Here is a 21,965-nt window from a genome sequence, read left to right as displayed (position 1 = left end):
GCAATTCCAGAGTCAGTTGGGGTGGGACAATCTTTTAAAAAGGTTAAATGACAACAAAAACTTGCAATACTTGTAGTTAATGATTTTTTAAAAATTGATATGCCTCCTTTTTTTGGAAATTGAAAACAATTTGGCATTCATTGCCATACTACTGGCAACATTGTCAGATCCAGACTTTTCACGGACTGAGTTAACGTTCCTGGTATTTAATTTGTGATTGTATCCACTCTCGCTAGGTGAAAACGCCATACCTGAAGAAAGGACACTAATGAAACATCAGAAACGATTGTTGTATGAATTAGAATCACTGGAAAATATGTTGACATATAAAAAAATCTAGGTTTGTAAACGGCGAACTATACTAAGTATTCTGTCTTTCTCACCCACTGAGCAAAAATTGAAATATTAAACTCTGTATTCAGTTTTAACAAACCGACGTTGGCGTAAATACAATAATTAGAACATGTCTATAAATAACGAAACTATAAATTATATATGTAGAAAGACAAAAAATTTTGTGTAAATTTCGATTTATCTACAGTAGGCACCGTCTTACCAGGGACTTGTATCACTTAGTATCTAGGTTCCTGGTCTTAAGCATGGCCGTAGGAACCGGGGGGGGGGGGTGTCCCCCAATAATTTTGCCGATATATAGATTACTATAGAAAAAAGAACTACTATATGCTTGTGCCCCCTCAATAAAAACGTCTTTTTTTGGGGGGGGGGGGGGGGCTTGTCAAGGAATTTTGGTTGTTAGTGCCCCCTCAACTGAAGATGTATGGTTGTGCCCCCCTCCCCCCCCCAAAAAAAACTGAAATTGCTTCCTACGGGCCTGTTACGTGCAAATTTTAATTTAATGAATTTTTTTTATTTGTGTCTGGACATTGAAATATGAAAACTGTATCCCAACTGAAATTTTATTTCACATCTTTGAGGACCCCCCCCCCCATTTTTCCTCTCACAAATATCACGATTGCTTTTGTCAGTCTATTTACTCTTGGAATTTGATTTAATACAATATAAATACCTTTTAAAAAAGAATTTATTGCATATAGATATTGAAATATGGAAATATGGCCACAACTGGAACCTTATTTTCTATCTTTGCCACCCCCCCCCTTTTTTTTTCAAATACCCCGATTTCAGAAATGATTGCGATAATCATTTAGATATGTAAATCATGATAATATTTCTGAAGTCATTGACACGTTGAATTATTTTATCCGTTTCAAGATAGGTTCGTTTTCGTTAACAAAGCATTCCAGTAAACGACAAATCGATCTACACAACCTGGCAGTGTAAACTTGCATACATAGATTTGTTTCAAAACGAAATTCAAGCATACTGAAAGCTCCATAACAGCGTTTCCACCGCCAAATGCACTGTACGTGTTTGGTTCAGTATACTGAATGCTAGAATTAATTTTTTTTAGTTTGGTCGGGGAATAGGAGTGCATTTCTTTGCTCTTATGTGTTTTTCTAGTTTAGCTTGGTAAAATAAGTTAGGCATAAATAATAAGAAGACTGAAAACCTGAAAATGGAACCGAATCTGAATAAATATACTATATGTACACTAACATGTATTAAAATATATCCCTGGTAAAACTAAATAAATATTAAATAAATCAATAATAAATAAATAAATTTATCCTGCATTACATTAAAATTGTCCAAACTAGAAGATCTTAAATATGGGGGAGGGGTGAACATTTTCATACAGTACTACTTAGGTAAAAGTAAAACATAATGTTTGTTTTTTTATTAAGTGCTTGGGGAAAGGCCCTCCTCCCCTCCTGTCCCCTCCCTTCATCCGATACTAGGTGCCTGCGACTCCAAGGCAATCCCTAAAAAATACTCTGACCATAAAAAGATTGAGACCGGGTTGTCGAATTGAAATAGGATCGGGTACGGAATACTAATTTTGTTCGAATTTTCTCTGTAATGCCGAGTGATGGAAAAGTTGGGAGTTCATCGAGATGCTACTCAGCCTATGTCAGTGCGTGAGTTTTTAGAGTCTTGGGATGTGTCCGCTGTACCAGGTATAGTGAAAACCTCCACAGATGACGAGGAAGCAATGTTAAAGACCCTGTCCTCCGAGATGAACATTCCAATGGAAACTTTAATAGAGTTAAACGGTGTCTGTGGGTAAGTCTTCAATCGTGATGGTCATATTTGATTAAGTTGTTAAATAAGGAAACAGAGGCACACACATACTGTAGGCATAAATGTAAAATATCTACAAGTCTTTTGTATTTTCATTCATAAAATGCCAAGAAAAAGGATTGAAATCACAAACACCAGATCGAGTTATTTAACATGTTTAATCTGTAAGTTAAAAAATTAAATATGTATGTCAGAAATGCTCAGTATGTTTGACAACCGCTTTATCTTAATTTACAAGAAACTTTTTATGCATACTATTTTCATGATTTTTTTTCCCAAATTTTAAACATGTTCAGTTTTGCAATTTTCACCCTAAATAATGAGTTGTGAAACTTTAAAAATTAAATTTCTTAAACATATTTAAGAAAATTAATGATTATTCTTTCACAGGGAATCAACTTTGAAAAGCAAGGATGAACCCAAACAATCAGAGTTATTAGGAAATATACCTCCTGATGCCAATCTAATGACTCTGAGGTAGGTATCGAGTAGGACCCTGGTGTATGAAGGTGAGGGCTTGTCCCGAGACATGGTTAGATTATTCTAACTAGATTCCTTCCTACCTAATTCTGTAATTGAACTATTCTTTTAAACCTGCAGATATCTCAGATATTGTGGTAAACTGGCAATAGCAAAGTAAATAAAATGCAGGGTATCTGGATAAGGAATTGAATTCAATTTTCATTATATTCCAGTGAATTCACAGAGTCGTTGTTTCACAATTTATCTTCCAATATTCATGTGTCATTGAAATGGAAACAGGATGCCAAAGTGTTACATCATATTACAATGAACCTGTAAGAGAAGATGAATTCAAAGTACAACATTTAAAGTTCATATAATTTTATGATGTCAAAGGACTTAATTACTTAAGGAATAGCTGTCTAGTTTTTTGGTTTTGATGTGATCAAGCAATTGGCTTGCATGATTGTTTTCATAAAGGCCAAAGGGGTTTATGCATAAAATTGTCATGAGAGCCAATCGCTTGATCATCATCATAAAACCAAAAAACCTGACAGTTATCCCTTATATTTACATGATTCTGTAAATTCACGTGCTCAATCCAAGCCCAGCACATTTCTCTTTCTCTGACCTGTGCTCAGCATGTGATTATTTTAAACCATGCCTATCAATGAACTAAAAGCTTTATGAAGAAATGAAGGGTTTTTTTATCATTTGGACAAAGAAATTTTAAAAGGAAATATATAATGATAATTTACACTTCCTGTTACCTTAAATCATGGAGCTATGCATACAATATTGTCCATAATTCATTAATGTCTTATTCTATCTGTATGTTTACCTTCATGATTTTATGACTCTATATATGCAAAAAAAAAAAAGTATTGCTTAGGAAAATTTAACATTCACTCATCGAGAAATATTACAGTATATTATAATTATTTTAATTTAGGTCATTTTAATATTCATTTATCCTGGTGACATTTATGATATGAAGTCAAAAATTTACCATACCATAAAAAAAGAAAAATTTATTTCTTGAATGATGCATAGGCACAAAATTTTAACATGTTTGATATACAAATATTTACAGTGTTAATTCATTTTGTTATCAAATTATTATTCTTCAAGTGTATACTTCATATTTGATAAGGTCTGATGGCATGGTTATATTAGGAAGGTCTGATTTATGATTTTAGGGCACATCAGGAGGAACTACATCATCGTCAGCAGAGCTTTAACTACAGGACCCTCATTAAGCGAGCCATGAGAATGCAGAAGTGTGATTTCTTAATGGTTTGTGTCTCCAGTTTAAAAATTATGGTTCAGTAATGTTAAATACAATTTAACACATAAGTTTCCTCCAGAAAGCAAATGACATACTACAAGTATAGTAGATCACTTATTAATATTTCATATTATTTTATGTTTACTATATACATGTAGTAATTATTTGTGAGAAAAAAAATGAAAGTTATTTCCCTTTATAACTGACATGAACTAATTTCCAAATTAAAACACTACAAAAACAAATTTCTTCTGTACGAAATGAAGTTTACAGAATATTTTATCACTGCTGTTGTGTTCAATTTTTCTTTGTAAAGTGATCTGGTTTCATTGGTATCTTGCATCTTTTGTAGAATTTTTCACCGACAGATGTAAACACGAACAAAGAAAAGTGTCCTGAGGAGTATCGTGTCCAGCATCCAGATGTGATAATAACGGTCCATGTACACCAGCCTAACAACACGAATCAAGGCTTCAACATGAAGGTATGGATCCTAAACATATCAAGTTATCTGTTTCAGATTAGCAGGGAAATATTGTTGAAATTCATCATCTCTTATTAGCTCTGTTTGATTAAAAGTGATAACTCTATCATTTGTGCATTCAAAGATATAAATAAAAGATTTACAACTCTACCATTAATATGTTTATTTGCTAAAATATGTGCATTTTAAATCCTAAAAAATACTCCTTATTGATTACTCTTTATGATTTGTAAAGTGTTTAAATTATTTATTGATCATTAAAAGCAAACTAAGCAAATCAAAGAGGTCACTGATCGAAAATTGGTAAAATCTTGGAGATATGGTTGACCACAAGTCCCCTGTTGCTATTTCTGATTTCTCTTTAGTTATTGCATTAAATAAAAAAATATAGCCTTCTGAATAAATTGCTAATATAAAAACATGTATAAAGATTTTATTTCATTATTTATGATAATTTAAAGAATTACATGATTTAAATTGTGCAAGATTTAAACAAAGTTGCTTTAAATACAAAGCTTTCAGAAGTCCTTAATGAATTGATTGATTTTCTTTCCAGTTGTCCCTTGATCAGACCATTCTAGTGCTGGGGTGTGAGAAGCTGACAGACCTTAGAGACAAAATCACCTGTGTTAATGATTTAGCTCTGGCAGGAGACCTTAGTGAAAACCCAGACTTCACTCCAGAACACTATGCTAAGGTTTTTGGTTTAAAAAGATTTTTTCTAACAATTAAGTTTTACAGATAATTCCTACATGTGACACTGTCGCATCTGCATAAAGGATGGGCATTTCATTGTCTGTTGATTTTGATTTATTCTATATTTCTTATTTAGAACCACTAGTATCAGGTCAATTTCAACCATAATTATCTGAAAGCCTCTCAAGTAAATAGATTTAAAATCATTGAAATCAAGGGTCATAATACTGTCCCAAATGGGAGGTAGTTTTAAAAAGAAATCAAAAAAAAAAAAAATAGATTTTGGATGCATCCAACAACCTTTGAAGATGCATTTAAGCTGAAATTTTTGAAAATTGTAAAAAAAAAAAAAAAAAACCCAACAAAAACATAGAATCTCAAATCACCACATAGCATCAATAAATATATGTTAAGATATATTAATCACAAGCACTCTGGTGCTTGCATGTGTACTCCCACTAAAGGTATGCACACATTGTTTGAAAATTACCTGTGTTATATCCTCCAAAAACAGAGAATAAGTTCACTCATAATGCATTGCAATTTACCATTTATGGTATAAAGTTTGGCAGCCATATTGAACTTGAATGCCCTCAGAAATCAGAGGCTGTCTAGACATGAATGTGGCTGAAATCTCACCAAATCAGACCGAAACCCTAGATAATTAACCAATCAAATGACAACAATATGGTTTTATTCTGTCATGAAAGACATTTTAAGGTATGTCACTTGTGAAATTTGTTATATCAAGGATTTTTTGAGAAGTATATTTTGGATAAGTACTGATATAGTATGACTCAAAATCGCTGAGAAAAAGGTGGGTCAATGTGCATCTAACTGAGCTACGGTACAATTAAGTTGACCTTTTTGCACTTAAATTGTAACTCGTTGGTTAATCACTTTAACCGTTATCATATTTTATCAGATGTAACCATGGCAATAAACATAATCTTATTTTACATAAAATAGTTTGAATAATATTTATCACTGAACAAATCATGCAAATTAATGCACTAAAAAAGTCTCATATTTGGGGTATTAAAAATCTAAATAGGCAATAGAATAATTTCTGGTATCAAACTTTTTACGACTTAAGTGCTGATCAGTCAAAAGTATCGAGTAGTTTAAAATAATGAAAGAAAAAGTTGGGGTCAGTGATGTAAATTTTGAAATATTGGTCAAAATATGGATTTTCTGGCAAAAAACTGTGTAAATTTTATCTCGACTTCTTTAATATATCTTCATTTTTTGGCAAAGTTTGTTGAGCGAAGGTGTAAATTTTGTTATAAAAATATAAATTGAGACCTATATTTAATATTCCAGGCATATCATAACGGAAAATATTCCCAGAGTTAAAGTATGTGAGGCTAAAGTTCCAAGATATTAAATTTAATAAATGTGTAGATTTGCAGAATTTTCTGCTTAATATCCTTCCACCACAAGAAATAGTCCCTTACAAATCTTGCTTCTTTATGATTTTTTTTTAGCAGTTTTTTAATTGAATGTGAACATTTTAGATTGTTTAATTGAAATATGTTATAAAGATTGAATTGTAACAAATAGTTTTTAAGTAAGAGGTTCTGACTGAACTTTTCTAAAAGGCTGATGAGTGACATACCTTAATGCAGTTATTTAGAGTTAATTCCCTTGGAGGCATTCTTTTTCTTAATCTCATGAAATTTTTGGGTACAATTTTTGAAATTTAAAACAAGTAATGCTACCATGTACATTTACATATCATCATGACAATGTCTTTGTCAGAATGATCAGAGTCATTTTTGTCTTAAACCACACTTCTGCTCCAAGATCTTGTGCTAAAATATGTCAATTGGTTGTGGTATTGTCTCCAATTTGTATGCTTAACATGTTTCCAATACAAAAAAGTTCCTATACCACAGGTAATTGAGATAGTGACATCTATTATATGTGGTATTACATTTAATTTCAGTCAACCATTTCAAATAATTTAACCATATTAATTAACTCATACTTTACATGTATATTTATTCAGTATAATGATAATGCAGTTTGTATTTTCAAAATCATTCTAGAGATGGATCTTGGTTTTCTCATCTGTTTTTTTTTTCTATTGACATGATCGAGGAGAATTGTACATAAAGTACATTATTAATTGTTATAAATTTCAAGAGGTAAATCTTGTTTACTGTAGTTATCTACATTTGTGATGGATTTTATTGCAGCTATTTGTTTTTTTCTCTTGTCTGTTTCCCTATTGAGCAACAAACAGATTGTCATTTGTATTTGCATTTACACAGTCCATGGGGTTCACTCAGTCTACAGTCTATGATGTGTAGAGTGTATACGATAAATTTATATTTTGACTTGTTTTATTCTTCTGTGAATTCTTTAATTATGACTTCACTGTAGGTATTTGATTTCCTTCACTTGTTTGTTTCTTAATTGCGCAACAAACACATTGTCATTTGTATCTGTACACAGTCCCCAGGGTACACTCAGTGCACAATCTATGTAACAGAGGAACTGTCCATCCTGGTCTATGATGTGGACACAGTCATTGTTAACATCAGCTGTAAGGATGTGACTCTGACTGTCTGTGGTGATTCCTCGTGGATTGAATGGTTTGTTCTTTAGAGCAGGAGTATGTCCAGTGTACCTGAATCTCAGTTTCCCAGCCTGATTGACCACCACTACTGCTCCAGCTTTACTGTCAGACACACAGATATCCAGGTTTTTGTTCTCAGTTATGTTTCTTAGATAATAAGAACTAGTAGGTGAATAAAGAGGTTTACCTTTATCATCAAACTGAATGGTTTGTTTCTCTGTGGAGCCAGAGTAACGGACAACTTTTGATTGTTTGTTATCATTACTGTCCATGATAACCAGGAGGTCACCAGAGGAGGTACTACAGACACCTTGAGGTTTCCAGTTCTGTAGTCTGATCACCTCCTCTATCTTCTCATTCTTCACAATGTTCACTGTTCTATCCCAGTAATCAGTATAAACTAGATCTCCACTTTCTGTCACTGCTGTGTTCCGTGGTATGTTCCCTGACTTGGTTGTGATTGACTTGAGTAGTGATCCCTGATTGATGCTGTAGAGTTTCATGGTGCTGTCATCTCCACTTGTCCAGATTTCTTCATCACTCAGACAGGCCACATTGTATAGCCATTCATACCCAAAGTGTATGGTGGTGACAGTCTCTGGTTCATCAAGCAGTTGTTTGACTGGAGGAGAGGATCCAGCTTCTGGTGATTTCTGTGTTGTCTTCATGCTGTTGCCGTGTTTATCTGATGTTAAAGAACTTGATGATAAGACTCCAAATAGTTTACAAAGCTCTCCTCCTTGGATTTTTCCTGGTGTAAAGTTCGGTAAAGATGGTGTAATTTTTTGTGGTACCTTTCTATATTTTTCTATGTCAGATTTAACACTATAGACTTTGCAAATGTCTTCAGAGGCTACAGCATTCTCAAGTGAATTGATTTCATCCTTGATGTCAGATATTGTCTTGTTTATTTCATCCAGATGTTTCTGTAGAGTTTGTAACTGTGTGTTTTTCATCTCATCAACTTCAGCTTGAAGTTTCTTGACAAGTTTGTCAATTTCTCTGTGCCAGTCCTCTCCATGTTTTGTTATAACTGTTGAGAGATCTCCATATTCTCTTTCTAACTGACTCATTCTGTTTTGTACATCAGAGGCAATGTCCTGGTAGGTTGGATAAACTGTTTCCTTTAATTCAGTTTGTTCTTGGATGATGCTGTCCCTTTTTTCATCCAGGATTTGTAACATTTCTGATAATCTGTGACCTAAATGTTGATCAGATACAAGGCACTTAGTGCAGAGAGGAATATCACATTTTTTACAATACATTTTACATCGTTCTTTTTTATGAGTTGTACATAGAGGGTAGATGGGAGTGGATTTTCTGGCTTGAAAAGTGACAACTTTGTGATTAATAGATTGATCAGATATCATATGTTTTCCTACACAAGCTGTACACAGGTTGACAAGACATGTATCACAGTGCATCTGTACCACAGCGGTCTCGCACAGGTCGCATCGCATCACATCCTGGGCACTGGTTCGAGGGTCCATATTCAAACCTTGGGCCCTGAAATTGAAATATATGTAATGTGAATGATACAAATAGATAATTCAAGTATCTCAGAGAGTTTTGTTTACAAGTTACACTGAATCAGAAAGATTCTTAACGAGGTTCGCTCCTGAGCTTTTGAGCAGATTTTTGTCTTAACCTATATTTCAAAAATTCTGCATAATGTTTTAGTTCTTACAATAAATTTGGATTTTACAATACTAATTAAACTATATTCAGTTAAAACTCCATGATTAAATTCCATACCAAAAGCATTAAGTGAGGAATTATATTTTGTGGCGGAAGGTTTTTTTTAGAAGAAAATGATCATTTTTTCTCTTTCAAATAAAGTATGTTAAGTTTGGATTCATATTTTTACATGCAGTCTGCACACAGAGTTATTCTGTGCCATGGACTATTTTATGCTGGTCGTAAATTATTTGATAAATAAACTATCATGAATTCTATCATCATATTTGATAAATATAGCAAATATATTGTGAAAATCCAGAAAAAATAGCCCTAATTTAAGCTTAAAATTAGCACTATTTTAGTAATATCTGAAAATTAACATCACAGACCTCCATTTTTAATTTTCTTTTCCGAGTATATAAGACACTTTTAACCATTCTTCTCAAATTCAGTAAAATATCATTACTTTCAAATGATCTTATTGCTTGTTAAATATTTAATGCCAGAAAAAAGATATTTTTTGAGTGCAAAAAGGTCAAATAATTGAACATGCGAAGTAATTTGAAAATCTTTTGTTGTCTCAAATTTCAATGTGTCTATTCAAGATGAAATAAGACTGTGTTTGTGTTCCCATAATTTATTTGAATAAAAATATTGGAGGAAAAACTTTAAAAATTGATTTATGTGTAAGACGTATTTACAGTGCAAAAAGGTCAAACTAAATGCTCTGTAGCGCCAAAAGAAGTGCATTGACCCCCATTTTTTGTTTCGATTTTTAAGCTATGTGTGTAGATTCTAAAAATATACTTGATTAAAAATTCTCATTACTTTCGATGACAGGATCCAACCTCCTTAAGTCAAGTTTACTACTGGTATTACTCCATTCCTCTTACATTGTTCTATAATTTCAGTCTGGTTATAATGTGGTATTATTTTAATTTAATTCTGGTTATAACATGGTATTTGACTGGATAAAAAAATACTTTATATTGTATATATTGGATTTCCTACGTCACACTGACTTGCATCACAAACATATCGATCTGCCTGACGTTTGTACAATTTGAAGTCATTTCTTTTAGGGCAATCATTTTTTTCTTACACTAATTGAATAAGGAATGAAATTAATAGCTGTCCAATTTATACGGTATGACCTGAGTTGGAACAGTTTATGCCTTTTTATAAACCACTTCGCAGTTGAATATGTTTTTAACTGAAGTAATTTTAAATTCTATCCTTCTGTTTTGTGTGTGAGGGTGTGTGTGTGTATATGTGTTTGTGGGTGGGTGGGGGTAAAGATAGAATTGTGAGTCAACTGCAGTGCAGATACAAATATTATTAATGTAGAATCTCCCATTTGTGAACAATGTTTACCTAGACTGGTACAGAAGTATGATTTTAACCTTAACAAAATATTACTCCGAGCCAAAGCATATTGCTGGCATTTGATAGACCTACTGGTAACTCAAAGGACAATAATAATTCAATAATTGGGGTCAGGTTATATTATTTGACACACACCCCTCCCTCGTTTTAAATGCTTTCCTATACTTGTAGTCAGTACATATTTCTTATATTTAGTTCTGTAAGTGTTTCAAACAACCCCACCTAACATCTCTTTAAGAATTTAATAATAGGAGATACAGTTGTAATTTGATACAACTTGTTCATTTGAAGATGGATAAACAAAAATGCTAAGTAAAGAAAGTATTACCTGACTTCAGGCAATAATGGCGGGTGTCCTGTTGATGTTAAATCTAAATATAGATGTCTCTATGCACTTAGATCACATGACACCTGTATTCATTACCTGTGAGGTATTTTACTTCCTTGTTAATGTATACTTATAATGTATATTTAAATATTAGCTGACAATCTGCTGTTTTTGTTGTGCTTTAAAACATGCTGTATTTATGCTGATTAAATATACTAACTTTAAATATGATACAGAAAACAAATGTTTCGAAAAAAAAAGGGGGGGGTGTCCATGAATATCTGCCATCCTACATAAGCATTGAGTCATACACTCGTTTTGGAAAATTATCAGCAGCTGCTTCTCTGAAATGGTAGAGCAGATTTTAACTAATTTGTATAGATGGCATATTGGAAAATTAAAAAAAATGTTAATATCATGGGCCCACTCCACTTGGAACCTGAGTCAACCAACTTGTGAAATTCATACCTTTGTGTCCAGGGGGCTTTGGTTCAGGCTCTTTAGTTAGGCAACATTGGATATGTGTTGAAAATACTTGACTACAGTCTTTAAAGGATTCTTTTGGGGGAAACTGCTTGGTCAGGTGTGATATTTGAAAAAAAAAAACCCAATAATTGTTTTAAGGAATCTACAGTATTTTTACAAGTGAAGGTATACATGTATACTTAATAGCATCTACGAGACAAGATTCAAACAATATGTCATAACAAACACAAGAGGTACTGCTCACGGTAGCCTAGTGGTAGAGCGTTCACTTTGGGATCAGGGGTCCAGGTTCAATTCTTGTTTGCCACGCCGCTTCAAACCTAAGAATTACAATATAGATAGTGACTGTTCCTTCACCAAGAGCTTGGCACTAGAAGCGAAAGTCACTGGTCTTTCTGAAGAAACCGAGGTCTCATGTCAAGGTAGGCATTGGCATGATAAAGAACCCTCACCTTTTAATGGCCCTTGGTGCTGAGTATAGGCCTAAATTTGAAGTTCTTCACCAGTATATGGTGACATCTCTGTATGAGTGGAAAAATTTTCGAATGGGACATACAAAACAACATACAATCAATACAAACACAGAGTCACCCTGAATTTTAAATTCATATCACAGAGTTCAGAATACTTTAATCCAGAAATCCAGCTTCTGTTAGTGTCACATTACATAAAGAATCGACAATATTTAACCGTTTCTCTAATTATTAATGTTCATTTCAATTTTTCTGTTTTGAATATGTCTTTACCTATTTCTTTTTATTACAGGATCTCTACAAATCTGGGTTTTTCTACATTGAAGGTTGTTTTTACAATGATTTTCGTGACAGTGGTGCAATTGACTACAGCCAGTAAATAATTTTTGTTAATTTTTCAAGAACATGTACATATTGTACATAATCTGGTAGAAATGTCAAACGTGTTCAGCATTTTCAAATGGCAAATTAAAACTGTAGATATTTAAGTATGAAAAAACCTAAAGTTTGAAAAAAAGGCAGTAAATGATATCTTTCTTTCTTTCTTTTTATTAGTAGTGGAGGGGGGGGGGGGGCAGTTTGTTGAGTCAACGTAAATTTATTTTAAAAAGCGAGTTTGTTTTCAGAGTGATTCGTGACTGGGCCAAGGACCCAACCAGGGAAATAGGACCCATGCAGACAGCTTCCATGGAAGACACATCATTCCTGGACCTGACCCTGAGACTGGGACAACCCTACGTTTACATGCACCAGGGGGACTGTGAACACCTCATTGTCTTCTCTGATATCAGGTGCCTCAATAGATTTTCAACCCATGCTTAGAAAAATGTGGAAAGTTACCTGAAATTATTTTATACTTGAATCATAAGTCTGGAGGTTTTCATATGACCTCTTTTTATTTAAGAGAAGAAAAATCTTGATTTTATTGTATGAAAGATTGTTTTTTTAGTTGCATGTAGCAGATTTAGAAACAAAAAGAAATATCAATTTTATAAGTTGTAATATATTTATAAGTATAAGCTACAAACATGCTTACCAGTTCAATAATTCGCATGCATTTTAAAAGCATTCAATTCATTGTAGGATATTAAGTCCTCAGGATACACAAGATATCAGAGAATATCCTCTAGTAACACACAAACGTCTAAAGAACCAGACCAAGTGCAGGGTCTGCCAAATGCATGCTTCAAGGTAAAGCATTCAAAACAATTTATAGCAATTAATGCACCATTATTTAGATTGGCAGAAAGTATTTATTGATAATTGAGCTGTATTTTGTTATTCAATTAGTTATCCTTTATTTTGTTGTTTAATCAGTTTTCCTGTATTCTAGGTGGATGGCATACAACAGTGAGCATGCTCCTGAGGATCCCAGCTTTTTCTGTGAACAGTGTTTCCGAGCTCTACACTACGACCAACATGGAAACAAGATAGGCAATTTCCAGGCATTTAGATTCTTTGACAGTAATTCAGTTATATAGTGCCTCAAGGGAACAACAAGGCATTCAGATACTCTGACAATATTTTAAAGTCCTTGCAGTGCCTGCCTCAAAGAAACCTCCAGGCATTCGGATTCTTGACAGTGCTTCAGTGCCTATATATAGCTACCTCAAAGAAAACTCCACATACGAGACAGCACTTCACAATTCAGTGATATGGAAACTCCCTCAAAAGAACAACAAGATATTTTGACAGTTAATCAGCTATATAATTCTTGTCTTAAAAGCTGCCAAGTATTCAGATAATTTGGCATAAAAGTAGTAAAGTGGCTCATGTACATTGAGAAGGGAATTCATATATTATAACCAAGAATTAAGAGCTGCACAGGTCCTGATCAGTTTTGAATTGCTAGCCATCATTAACACAGTAATGTACTGAAATGACAAGATTTGACACTCATCTAACTTTAATACCACAAAGTGTTCTTAAAACATAAAACATAACAGCTATGCAGTTCTATGTGAAGAAATTAAAATTATAAAAATATATGTGAGCTGTTTTGCTTTAAAATATTTATCTCATTCATATTAAATAATTGTTAAGGCGTTTCACTATTAGCAAAATGATTTTAAATACATTTCTTTTCCGTTTATCATTTTCAACTTGTATCTGTTCCATTACTTATTTTTTCATCTGGATCACCCCATTCCGAATTTGCATTTTCTCATCAGGTTACATTTACATATATTGATAATTGTGTTAATTAATATATATGCACATCAAACAAATCATTTTTGTCTTTTAATGTAATCTACATTGATGATGAATTTTACTGCAGCTAGGGTATTTGATTTTCTTCAGTTGACTACTATTATATTGAACAACAAACATATTGTCATATCTATGCACAGTCCCTGTTGATCACTCACTCCACAGTCTATGTAACAGAGGAACTGTCCATCCTGGTCTATGATGTGGACACGGTAATTGTTAATATCAGCTGTAAGGATGTGACTCTGACTGTCTGTGGTGATTCCTTGTGGACTCGATGGTTGGTTCTGTGGAGCAGAAGTATGACCAGTGTACCTGAATATCAGTTTCCTGGCCTGTTTGGCCACCACTACTGCTTTAGCTTTACAGTCAGACACACATATATCCAGGTCTTTTTTCTCAGTAAGGTAGTTCTGATGACAGGCATAGAGACATTTACCTTTATCATCAAACTGAAATGTTTGTTTTTTTATGGAGCCAGAATAACATACAACTTTTAATTGTTTGTTATCATTACTGTCCATGATAACCAGGAGGTCACCAGAGGAGTTACCTTTAGACACCTTTAAGTATCCAGTTCTGTAGTCTGATCACCTTCTCTATATTCTCATTCTTCACAATGTTCACAGTTCTATCCCAGTAATCAGTATAAACTAAATCTCCACCCTTTGATACTGCTGTGTCAAACATAAACGTAAAATACATGTATATACAAGCCTTGTGCTTTCATTTAAAAAATGCCAAATAAAGGGATTGAAATCACATACACCAGAGTAATCAGGGCTGAAGTTAATGTGTATCTCGGCAATGTTCAATTTGTTTAAACAACAGCTTTATTTTTGCAAGAGACTTTTACACATAACTATTTTTATGCCCCGCCATCAATTTTGCTGGGGCATATATAGTGTTTGTCATATCCGTTTCCGTCTTTGCGTTTGACCTTCTGTCACACTTTGCATTAAGTTCAGTTTCAAAGAAACTATTCAAGATATTTTTTGTCAAACTCCATATGCTGATACATATTGATGAAAGCTATTCAAGTGCATCAACATTTTTTTTACTTTAACCTTTCATATGATCTCGACCTCACTTAAGTTTGTGTTTAGGTTAATTTTAAAGAAATTATTCAAGATATTTTTAACAAACCTTATATGCTGATACATATTGATAATAAACTATTTAACTTCATCAACATATTTTGGTCTTGACCTTTCCTTTTATCTTGACTTCACTTTTCTAAAATTTGTGTTTAGCTACGTTTCAAAGAAACTATTCATGGTATTTTTTTTTTATCAAACTTCATATGCTGATACGTATTGATGAGAGCTATTCAAGTGCATTAACATTTATGACCTTGACCTTTTAATCTGATCTTGACATCAAATTTGTGCTTAGCTCAATTTCAAAAAGACTATTCAAGATATTTTTATCAAACTTCATATGCTGATACATATTGATGAGAGCTACTCCAGTGCATCAACGTTTTGACTTTGACCTTTCCTTTGACCTTGACTTCTAATTTGTGCTTAGCTCAATTTCAAAGAAAGTATTCAAGATATTTTTATCAGATTTAATATACTTTTACACATTGACGAGAGCTATTCAATTCCATCAACATTTTGACCTTGACCTTTCCTTTAAACCTTGACCCTACTTTTCTAAAATTTGTGTTTAGCTTAGTTTCAAAGAAACAAAGATATTTTTATGAAACGTCGTATGCTGATACATATTTAGGAAAACTATTCAACTTCAACATTTTTGATCCTCTACCCCACTTTTCTCTTTCTCAAAGGATGACTGCACTTAACGCCGGTTTTGGGGTCTTTTTCGGTTGCTTCTGTTGCTCTTATATCTTAACCTTATTTCACTTTTGTATGTTTATGAAAAAATCCTGTCAATTAGGAACCAAATTTAAATCTTAAAATGATTTTAGACTGTGATACAATAAAATTATTCAATGTTTTTTGTCCTTACTGCTTTCCAAATATAGAGAATTTACATTTACCTGCCCTTGATTGACCATTAAATATGCATGAGAGGTGGAGCTAACATTGTAAGAATGGGTCTAAAATTAGACAGATGACTTAACGTGTTCGAACACAATGTCCTAGTTAGCACAAAACATACTACATTTGTATCTCAAAGTCACGTGACGGAATTTAGTATTCACAAAATTACCTGAGGTAAGAAATCACGTGGTGAATTATAATATTCAACATGTCACAACCCTTGGTTACAACACAGAGAGCGAATGTAAGAAGAGACAGTTTTTTTTCTTTTTTTAACTATGAGCGCATGTTTGTCTATTAACCTCTTTTTGACGTATTTATTATTCATGCAAATATACAACTACTGTTAAACGTAGAACAACAGACAAACATGTGCTGACTATGTATGAAGTCAGTAAAAAAAGTGGGCGTCCTCATTATCGAACTGAGATTCAAGAAATTGTGATGACCCCTGCCTTTGAAAACAGATTCGAACTTTGTAAACACACACTTTTATTGAACGTAATTCCATAAAGTTGTAGGTTGGATGTTGGCCATTCTTGCAATGAAAAGAAAAATGCTTGTTTTGAAAGTTTATTTTGTAACAAATTTCGCATTTTCTTAAGTGCAGTCATCCTTTGTGTTAAATTTAAAAGTGTATAAGATATATAAGCTTAGCACTGAGACAATATTTTGTGAGAGGTGATAAACTGTGTCCAAGTTTATTTTTAACCTTGACCTTTCCAATGATCTTTGACTCTACTATTTATTGTTATTTAACTCAGTTTAAGAAGTTATTCAAGGTATTTTCATCAAACTTCATTCACTTGTACAAATGTTCATGTTGCATTACTTATAAGTCCTTGGCGGGACATTCATTTTTGCATGGTTTTATTCTGCCTCGAAAGGGAAAATGAGGATTTTTACCCTATATCAGGTTTTTTTCCGTGTGTATCCAATTTCCGCTTTGTTTTCGAACCACAGAAATTAAATAAGCGTAAAATTGATACAAAGTTTTTTTTTTTTGTAATAGAGTTATCTCTCTTTGCTGATATATTAGTATACAAGTAAATAAAAGTACGGTGAACTGTGTTCAGTAAGTTGTTTTCTGTGTGCTTTGTTTTCCTCCCATATAAAGTCGTTCATAGTAAGGCAATTTTTTTAGATGTCTATTCTTAGACACATCACTGTATAGTAATAATTGAGAATATATCCAATGTGAATGTGAATATAAAGAGTTATACGTACAAATGCTGGCTTTCCCCCTGTTCCTCCATAAGTTTAAACAATCATGAATTATATTTTCATACTTTCACTATATCTTTGAAATAGTGAAAATTTGAATCGCGTACATTTAATATACTGTTTTAGGTTCTGATTCGTGGGAAAACCTAATATACAGTTTTGCAATTATTTCAAGTAACTTTCCTTGAGAGCATTTTTTTTGTAAATGTTTGATTTAGTCCAAATCTTACAATTCTTGAGAATTACATGTAACCAATAATGCAACCTCATACAACACTCACACCATGTCTTTATTTGTCAGAGTGATCAGAGTCCCATGATTTGCTAACATTCCCTTAACTCAAACTTCTTTATACCAACAAGCTTTACTGTTTCAAGATATTGGACTAAAATGTCTATTGTTATGTTATTGGCTTCAACAGTTGTCTCAAACCTGTTCGCTTGATGTTTTTCCAATATTAAAAACTTCCTATATAACAGGTTAATCACATAATAGCTATTATATGTGGTAGTAGATTTATTCATCGATCATTTCAAATAAATAATTCAATCATATTAAACCACACTAAAACGAGGGTTGTCCGAGAACCCCCCTCCCCCCTCCCCCCCCCCCCCCGAACATTTTCAATAATTTTCGTTTCATTAATATTACAAAGTTAAAAATTGGCATGGACCATAATTAACATTTTTTACATAATTCACAGAAATTTCAATAAAATATATCTATAAGTAACATTTTTCTCTTTGATAACTAATCAATCAAAATAAGTCGGCGCAACACCGACGACGGCAAAAATCGTACCTCGTTGAGTTTCTGAACTTGTTCAGGAGTCGTACGTCTTGTTAAAAATTTGTTCGAAATTTAAATTCAATGCTACAGATTTCTCCGTTATTACCCGATCATGACAAGGAGCACACGGCGGATGTGACCGGTTGGCAGGGGATGCTCACTCCTCCATGGCACCTGATCCCACCTCTAGATTTTGAGGTCCGTGTTTGCTCTGCTTCAAATTTGTATCGTTTCATTGGACTTTCGAGATTGAATACTGTTCGTTATCTTCATATTTCATGCTGCACTAGATTTTCTTTTAGTTACCGAGTTGTCCATTTAACACGCATTATAGTAAAGAATAAATCATTGACAAAGAATTAAAAAAAATTTAAAAAGACAATTTTCCAACCCCGATCATAAACCTAAAAGCTCGTATAATTAACGGCTATCTCCACGTATGACGACCATCTATAGACTTTTCTGTTTTTCGTAATTTTTGTTGGTCTACCACATGCTTCTTCCATCGGGTGATTAGTCCATTCATCTTTAAATCTCTTTTACTATGTATAATCCAGTGTTCGATACATGTATTTTTGTCGTTCTTTTGTTCCCAGCTCTTTTCCCTTATGAACAGGAGTCAAAATGCGCTCCACACAGTGCTGAGTGATAATTGTGGTGCGCTGAATTATCGCAGCGCACCACACGTCGCGACGTCGCCGTTTTTGATAATATCAAATTAATAGTGTTTGCGCACATAACGTCATATTTTTGGTATTTGCGATGCCAGAGTATTGATATTTTACACAGGAGTACGCTAGATCATACAGTTTATAAGGATATATTTTTTTTCACATTATATTTCCATATATCCTGGTAATAAAGAAAAAACCGCTGTCAATGCTATTTTCGAAAGTTATGAAATTGCCGTACACCGACCACTGATATTTAACACCCTTTAAATGTTGTTTCTCAATGCATATACCATTACAACTATATATTATTTAGCCAAAATGACGAAAATATCATTTCCTAACATTGTGCCAAAAATGAATAAGTTTATGAAATATTTAAAAAGTTCGAATTTTTTTGGGACAACCCTCCTATTTTACATGTACAGTTGAACTTCGGTATTTCGAACACGGATATCTCGAATACCATGGATATGTCGAGGTGATTTTGAAGTCCCAAGCACTTATCTCTTCAGTAATTTGCCCTGGATATCTCGAATCATCGGATATCTCGAAGTATTTTCTCGGTCCTTTGAAGTTTGAGATTACGAGGTTTGACTGTATATATACAGTACAGATGTATAATGATTATACAAACTTGGGTTAAATGTAACATATTCTAGAGATTAATCAAACTGATGATTTTTTCATCTGTTTTTCTGTTGAAGAAGAGCTTAAATGAAGTTAAAGTAATGTCTACAAGTAAACTTTATTACCGTTTACTGAAATCTACTGCAATTTACAGAGGCGATGGATTTCATTGCAGATATTTGATTTTCTTCACTTGTTTATTCGAACATTGAGCAACAAACTGATTGTAATTTTCATCCGTACACAGTCCCCAGGGTGCACTTAGTCCACAGTTTATGTAACGGAGGAATTGTCCATCCTGGTCTATGATGTGGACACAGTAATTGTTATAATCAGCTGTAAGGATATAACTCTGGCTGTCTGTGGTGATTCCTCGTGGATAGAATGGTTTATTCTGTGGAGCAGGAATATGTCCAGTGTACCTGAATCTCAGTTTCCCGGCCTTATTAACCACTACTACAGCTTGTCTTTCACAGTCAGACACACAGATATCCAGGTTCTTGTTCTCAGTTATGTATTTGTAATAAGAAGCAGTAAAGAGAGGTATACTTTTATCGTCAAACTGAATGCCTTGTTTCTCTACGGAACCATATAGTAACGGACAACTTTTGCTCCCATTCTTTCATTATTGAGGATAACCAGCAGGTCACCAGAGAGGGTACTACAGACGTTGCGAGGTATCCAGTTCTGTAGTCTGATCACCTCTTCTATCTTCTCATTCTTCACAATGTTAACTGTTTGATCACTGTAATTAGTAAAAACGAGATCACCACTTTTTGTCACTGCCATGTGAGGTGGTCTGTTCCCTGACTTGGTTCTGATTGCTTTGAGTTGTGATCCCTGATTGATACTGAAGAGTTTTACGATGCTGTCATATCCTCTTGTCCAGATTTCTTCATCACTCAGACAGGCCACATTGTAAAGGTAATCTTCAAATCCAGTGTCTGTGGTGGTGATAATATGTGTTTCATCAAGCAGTTGTTTGAAAAGAGGAGAGGATTCTGCTTCTGGCGATTTCTTTTTTATCTTCAAACTGTATCCATTTTCAACTGAAGTTGATGGACTTAATGATATGAGCGCACAAACAATTCTCCGTCAATTCTTTTTGGTGTGAATTTAGGCAAAGATGGCACAATTTGAAGTGGAATCCGTCTATATTCTTCAACACTGGATTTAACACTAAAGAGCTTAGAAATATCTTTAGAGCCTACAGCATTCTCAAGTGAATTGATTTCATCCTTGATGTCAGAAATGTTCTTGTTTATTTCATCCAGATGTTTCTGTAGAGTTTGTAACTGTGTGTTTTTCAACTCATCAACTTCAGATTGAAGTTTCTTGACAAGTTTGTCAATTTCTCTGTGCCAGTCTTCTCCATGTTTTGTTATAACTGTTGAGAGATCTCCATATTCCTTTCCTAACTGACTCATTCTGTTTTGTACATCAGAGGCAATGTCCTGGTAGATTGGGTAAATTGTATCATTTAATTCAGTCTGTTCTAGGATGATACTGATCCTTTTTTCATCTAGAACTTGCAAAATTTCTGATACCTTATGACCTAGATGTTCATCAGTTGCAATGCATTTAGTGCAAAGAGGAATGTCACATTGCTTACAGTACATTTTACATCGTTCGTTATTATGTGTTAAACATCCAGGGTAGAGGGGAGTCGATTTTCTGTTCTTAAAATCCACAATTTTGTGAGATTTTGAGAGGGCGGCTGTGAAATGGTCACCCACACAGGCCTTACACAGGTTGACAAGACATGTATCACAGTGCATCTGCACCACAGCAGTCTCACACAGGTCACATCGCAACACGTCCTGTGCACTGGTACGGGGGTCCATATTTAAACCTTAGGCCCCAAAAATTGAATTATATGTAATGTGAATTAATGATAAAAGAAGATAATTCTATATTATGTGTATATATATTTCGATAGATCTTACTATGATTTATCATTCATTGGTGCTAAGAATTTTTATTATTCTATTTTCACCTTGTGCTTCCAGCCTCAAAATCTCTTTTCTCGTGAACAGGCCTCTGTATGATCGTGTAGATATACTTAGTACATCTACTTTTTATTTTTTAAAAATAAATAAATGATAAATGAATAAATAACCACCGTGTTACCCAGTCAAGAAAACTGAAGCAATCATTTTTTGGTGGTCGACCATACATGGAGTACAATGTCAACTTAATATATAGAGAAAACAAAGATGAGGGATGAGATAAAATTGCAAATAGTAACAAAAGGGGGGTCTTCAATAATTGTTGAACATAAATTATAGATTTAACATAAAATTAAATGAGAAAAAAAGGGGGGGGTGTGGTTAACACATTAATTTAATTAAATGGATATATTTGGAAGGGTGTGTGTGCGTGTATTAATTATAGATGTAA

At 33.6% G+C, this 21,965-nt stretch overlaps 3 protein-coding genes across 3 annotated transcripts; 1 reads left to right on the top strand and 2 right to left on the bottom strand.

The window, feature by feature from the left end:
• Window positions 1-1,914: 1,914 nt before the first annotated feature.
• On the top strand, window positions 1,915-14,018 carry LOC133174530 (snRNA-activating protein complex subunit 3-like). Its single transcript, XM_061309646.1, has 9 exons — window positions 1,915-2,145; window positions 2,554-2,640; window positions 3,825-3,921; window positions 4,266-4,397; window positions 4,954-5,094; window positions 12,323-12,405; window positions 12,657-12,821; window positions 13,114-13,221; window positions 13,364-14,018. Exons 1-9 carry the CDS (start codon window positions 1,952-1,954, stop codon window positions 13,509-13,511), a joined length of 1,155 nt encoding a protein of 384 aa, XP_061165630.1. The 5' UTR covers window positions 1,915-1,951; the 3' UTR covers window positions 13,512-14,018.
• On the bottom strand, window positions 7,175-9,205 carry LOC133174489 (tripartite motif-containing protein 55-like). Its single transcript, XM_061309610.1, has one exon. It carries the CDS (start codon window positions 9,165-9,167, stop codon window positions 7,473-7,475), a length of 1,695 nt encoding a protein of 564 aa, XP_061165594.1. The 5' UTR covers window positions 9,168-9,205; the 3' UTR covers window positions 7,175-7,472.
• A 309-nt stretch (window positions 14,019-14,327) lies between the features above and the next one.
• On the bottom strand, window positions 14,328-21,409 carry LOC133178132 (uncharacterized). Its single transcript, XM_061312887.1, has 6 exons — window positions 20,652-21,409; window positions 20,149-20,598; window positions 19,787-20,032; window positions 17,804-17,943; window positions 14,836-14,915; window positions 14,328-14,693 (listed from the first exon to the last, which is right to left on the bottom strand). The coding sequence occupies exons 1-6, from the start codon at window positions 21,407-21,409 to the stop codon at window positions 14,328-14,330; spliced, it is 2,040 nt and encodes a 679-aa protein (XP_061168871.1).
• Window positions 21,410-21,965: the final 556 nt, after the last annotated feature.

The sequence above is a fragment of the Saccostrea echinata genome, unplaced genomic scaffold (genome assembly GCF_033153115.1).
Source record: "Saccostrea echinata isolate AGI-Se365-2 ecotype Australia unplaced genomic scaffold, CSIRO_AGI_Sech_v1 ptg000002l, whole genome shotgun sequence".
NCBI lineage: Eukaryota > Metazoa > Mollusca > Bivalvia > Ostreida > Ostreidae > Saccostrea > Saccostrea echinata.
Note: the sequence above shows the minus strand (reverse complement) of the source record. Positions and strands in the feature narration are given on the sequence as shown.

Excerpts from the sequence above, each read along its gene's own strand:
- LOC133174530 (XM_061309646.1), top strand. The coding sequence starts at position 1,952 with ATGGAAAAGTTGGGAGTTCATCGAGATGCTACTCAGCCTATGTCAGTG. Across the intron at positions 4,398-4,953 it reads ATCAAGGCTTCAACATGAAG|TTGTCCCTTGATCAGACCAT; the intron begins GTATGGATCCTA and ends TTTTCTTTCCAG. Across the intron at positions 5,095-12,322 it reads CTCCAGAACACTATGCTAAG|GATCTCTACAAATCTGGGTT; the intron begins GTTTTTGGTTTA and ends TTTTTATTACAG.
- LOC133174489 (XM_061309610.1), bottom strand. The coding sequence starts at position 9,167 with ATGGACCCTCGAACCAGTGCCCAGGATGTGATGCGATGCGACCTGTGC.
- LOC133178132 (XM_061312887.1), bottom strand. The coding sequence starts at position 21,409 with ATGGACCCCCGTACCAGTGCACAGGACGTGTTGCGATGTGACCTGTGT. Across the intron at positions 20,599-20,651 it reads AAAAGAATTGACGGAGAATT|TTTGAAGATAAAAAAGAAAT; the intron begins GTTTGTGCGCTC and ends AAATGGATACAG. Across the intron at positions 14,916-17,803 it reads GAAGTTTGAGTTAAGGGAAT|TATCAAAGGGTGGAGATTTA; the intron begins GTTAGCAAATCA and ends TTGACACAGCAG.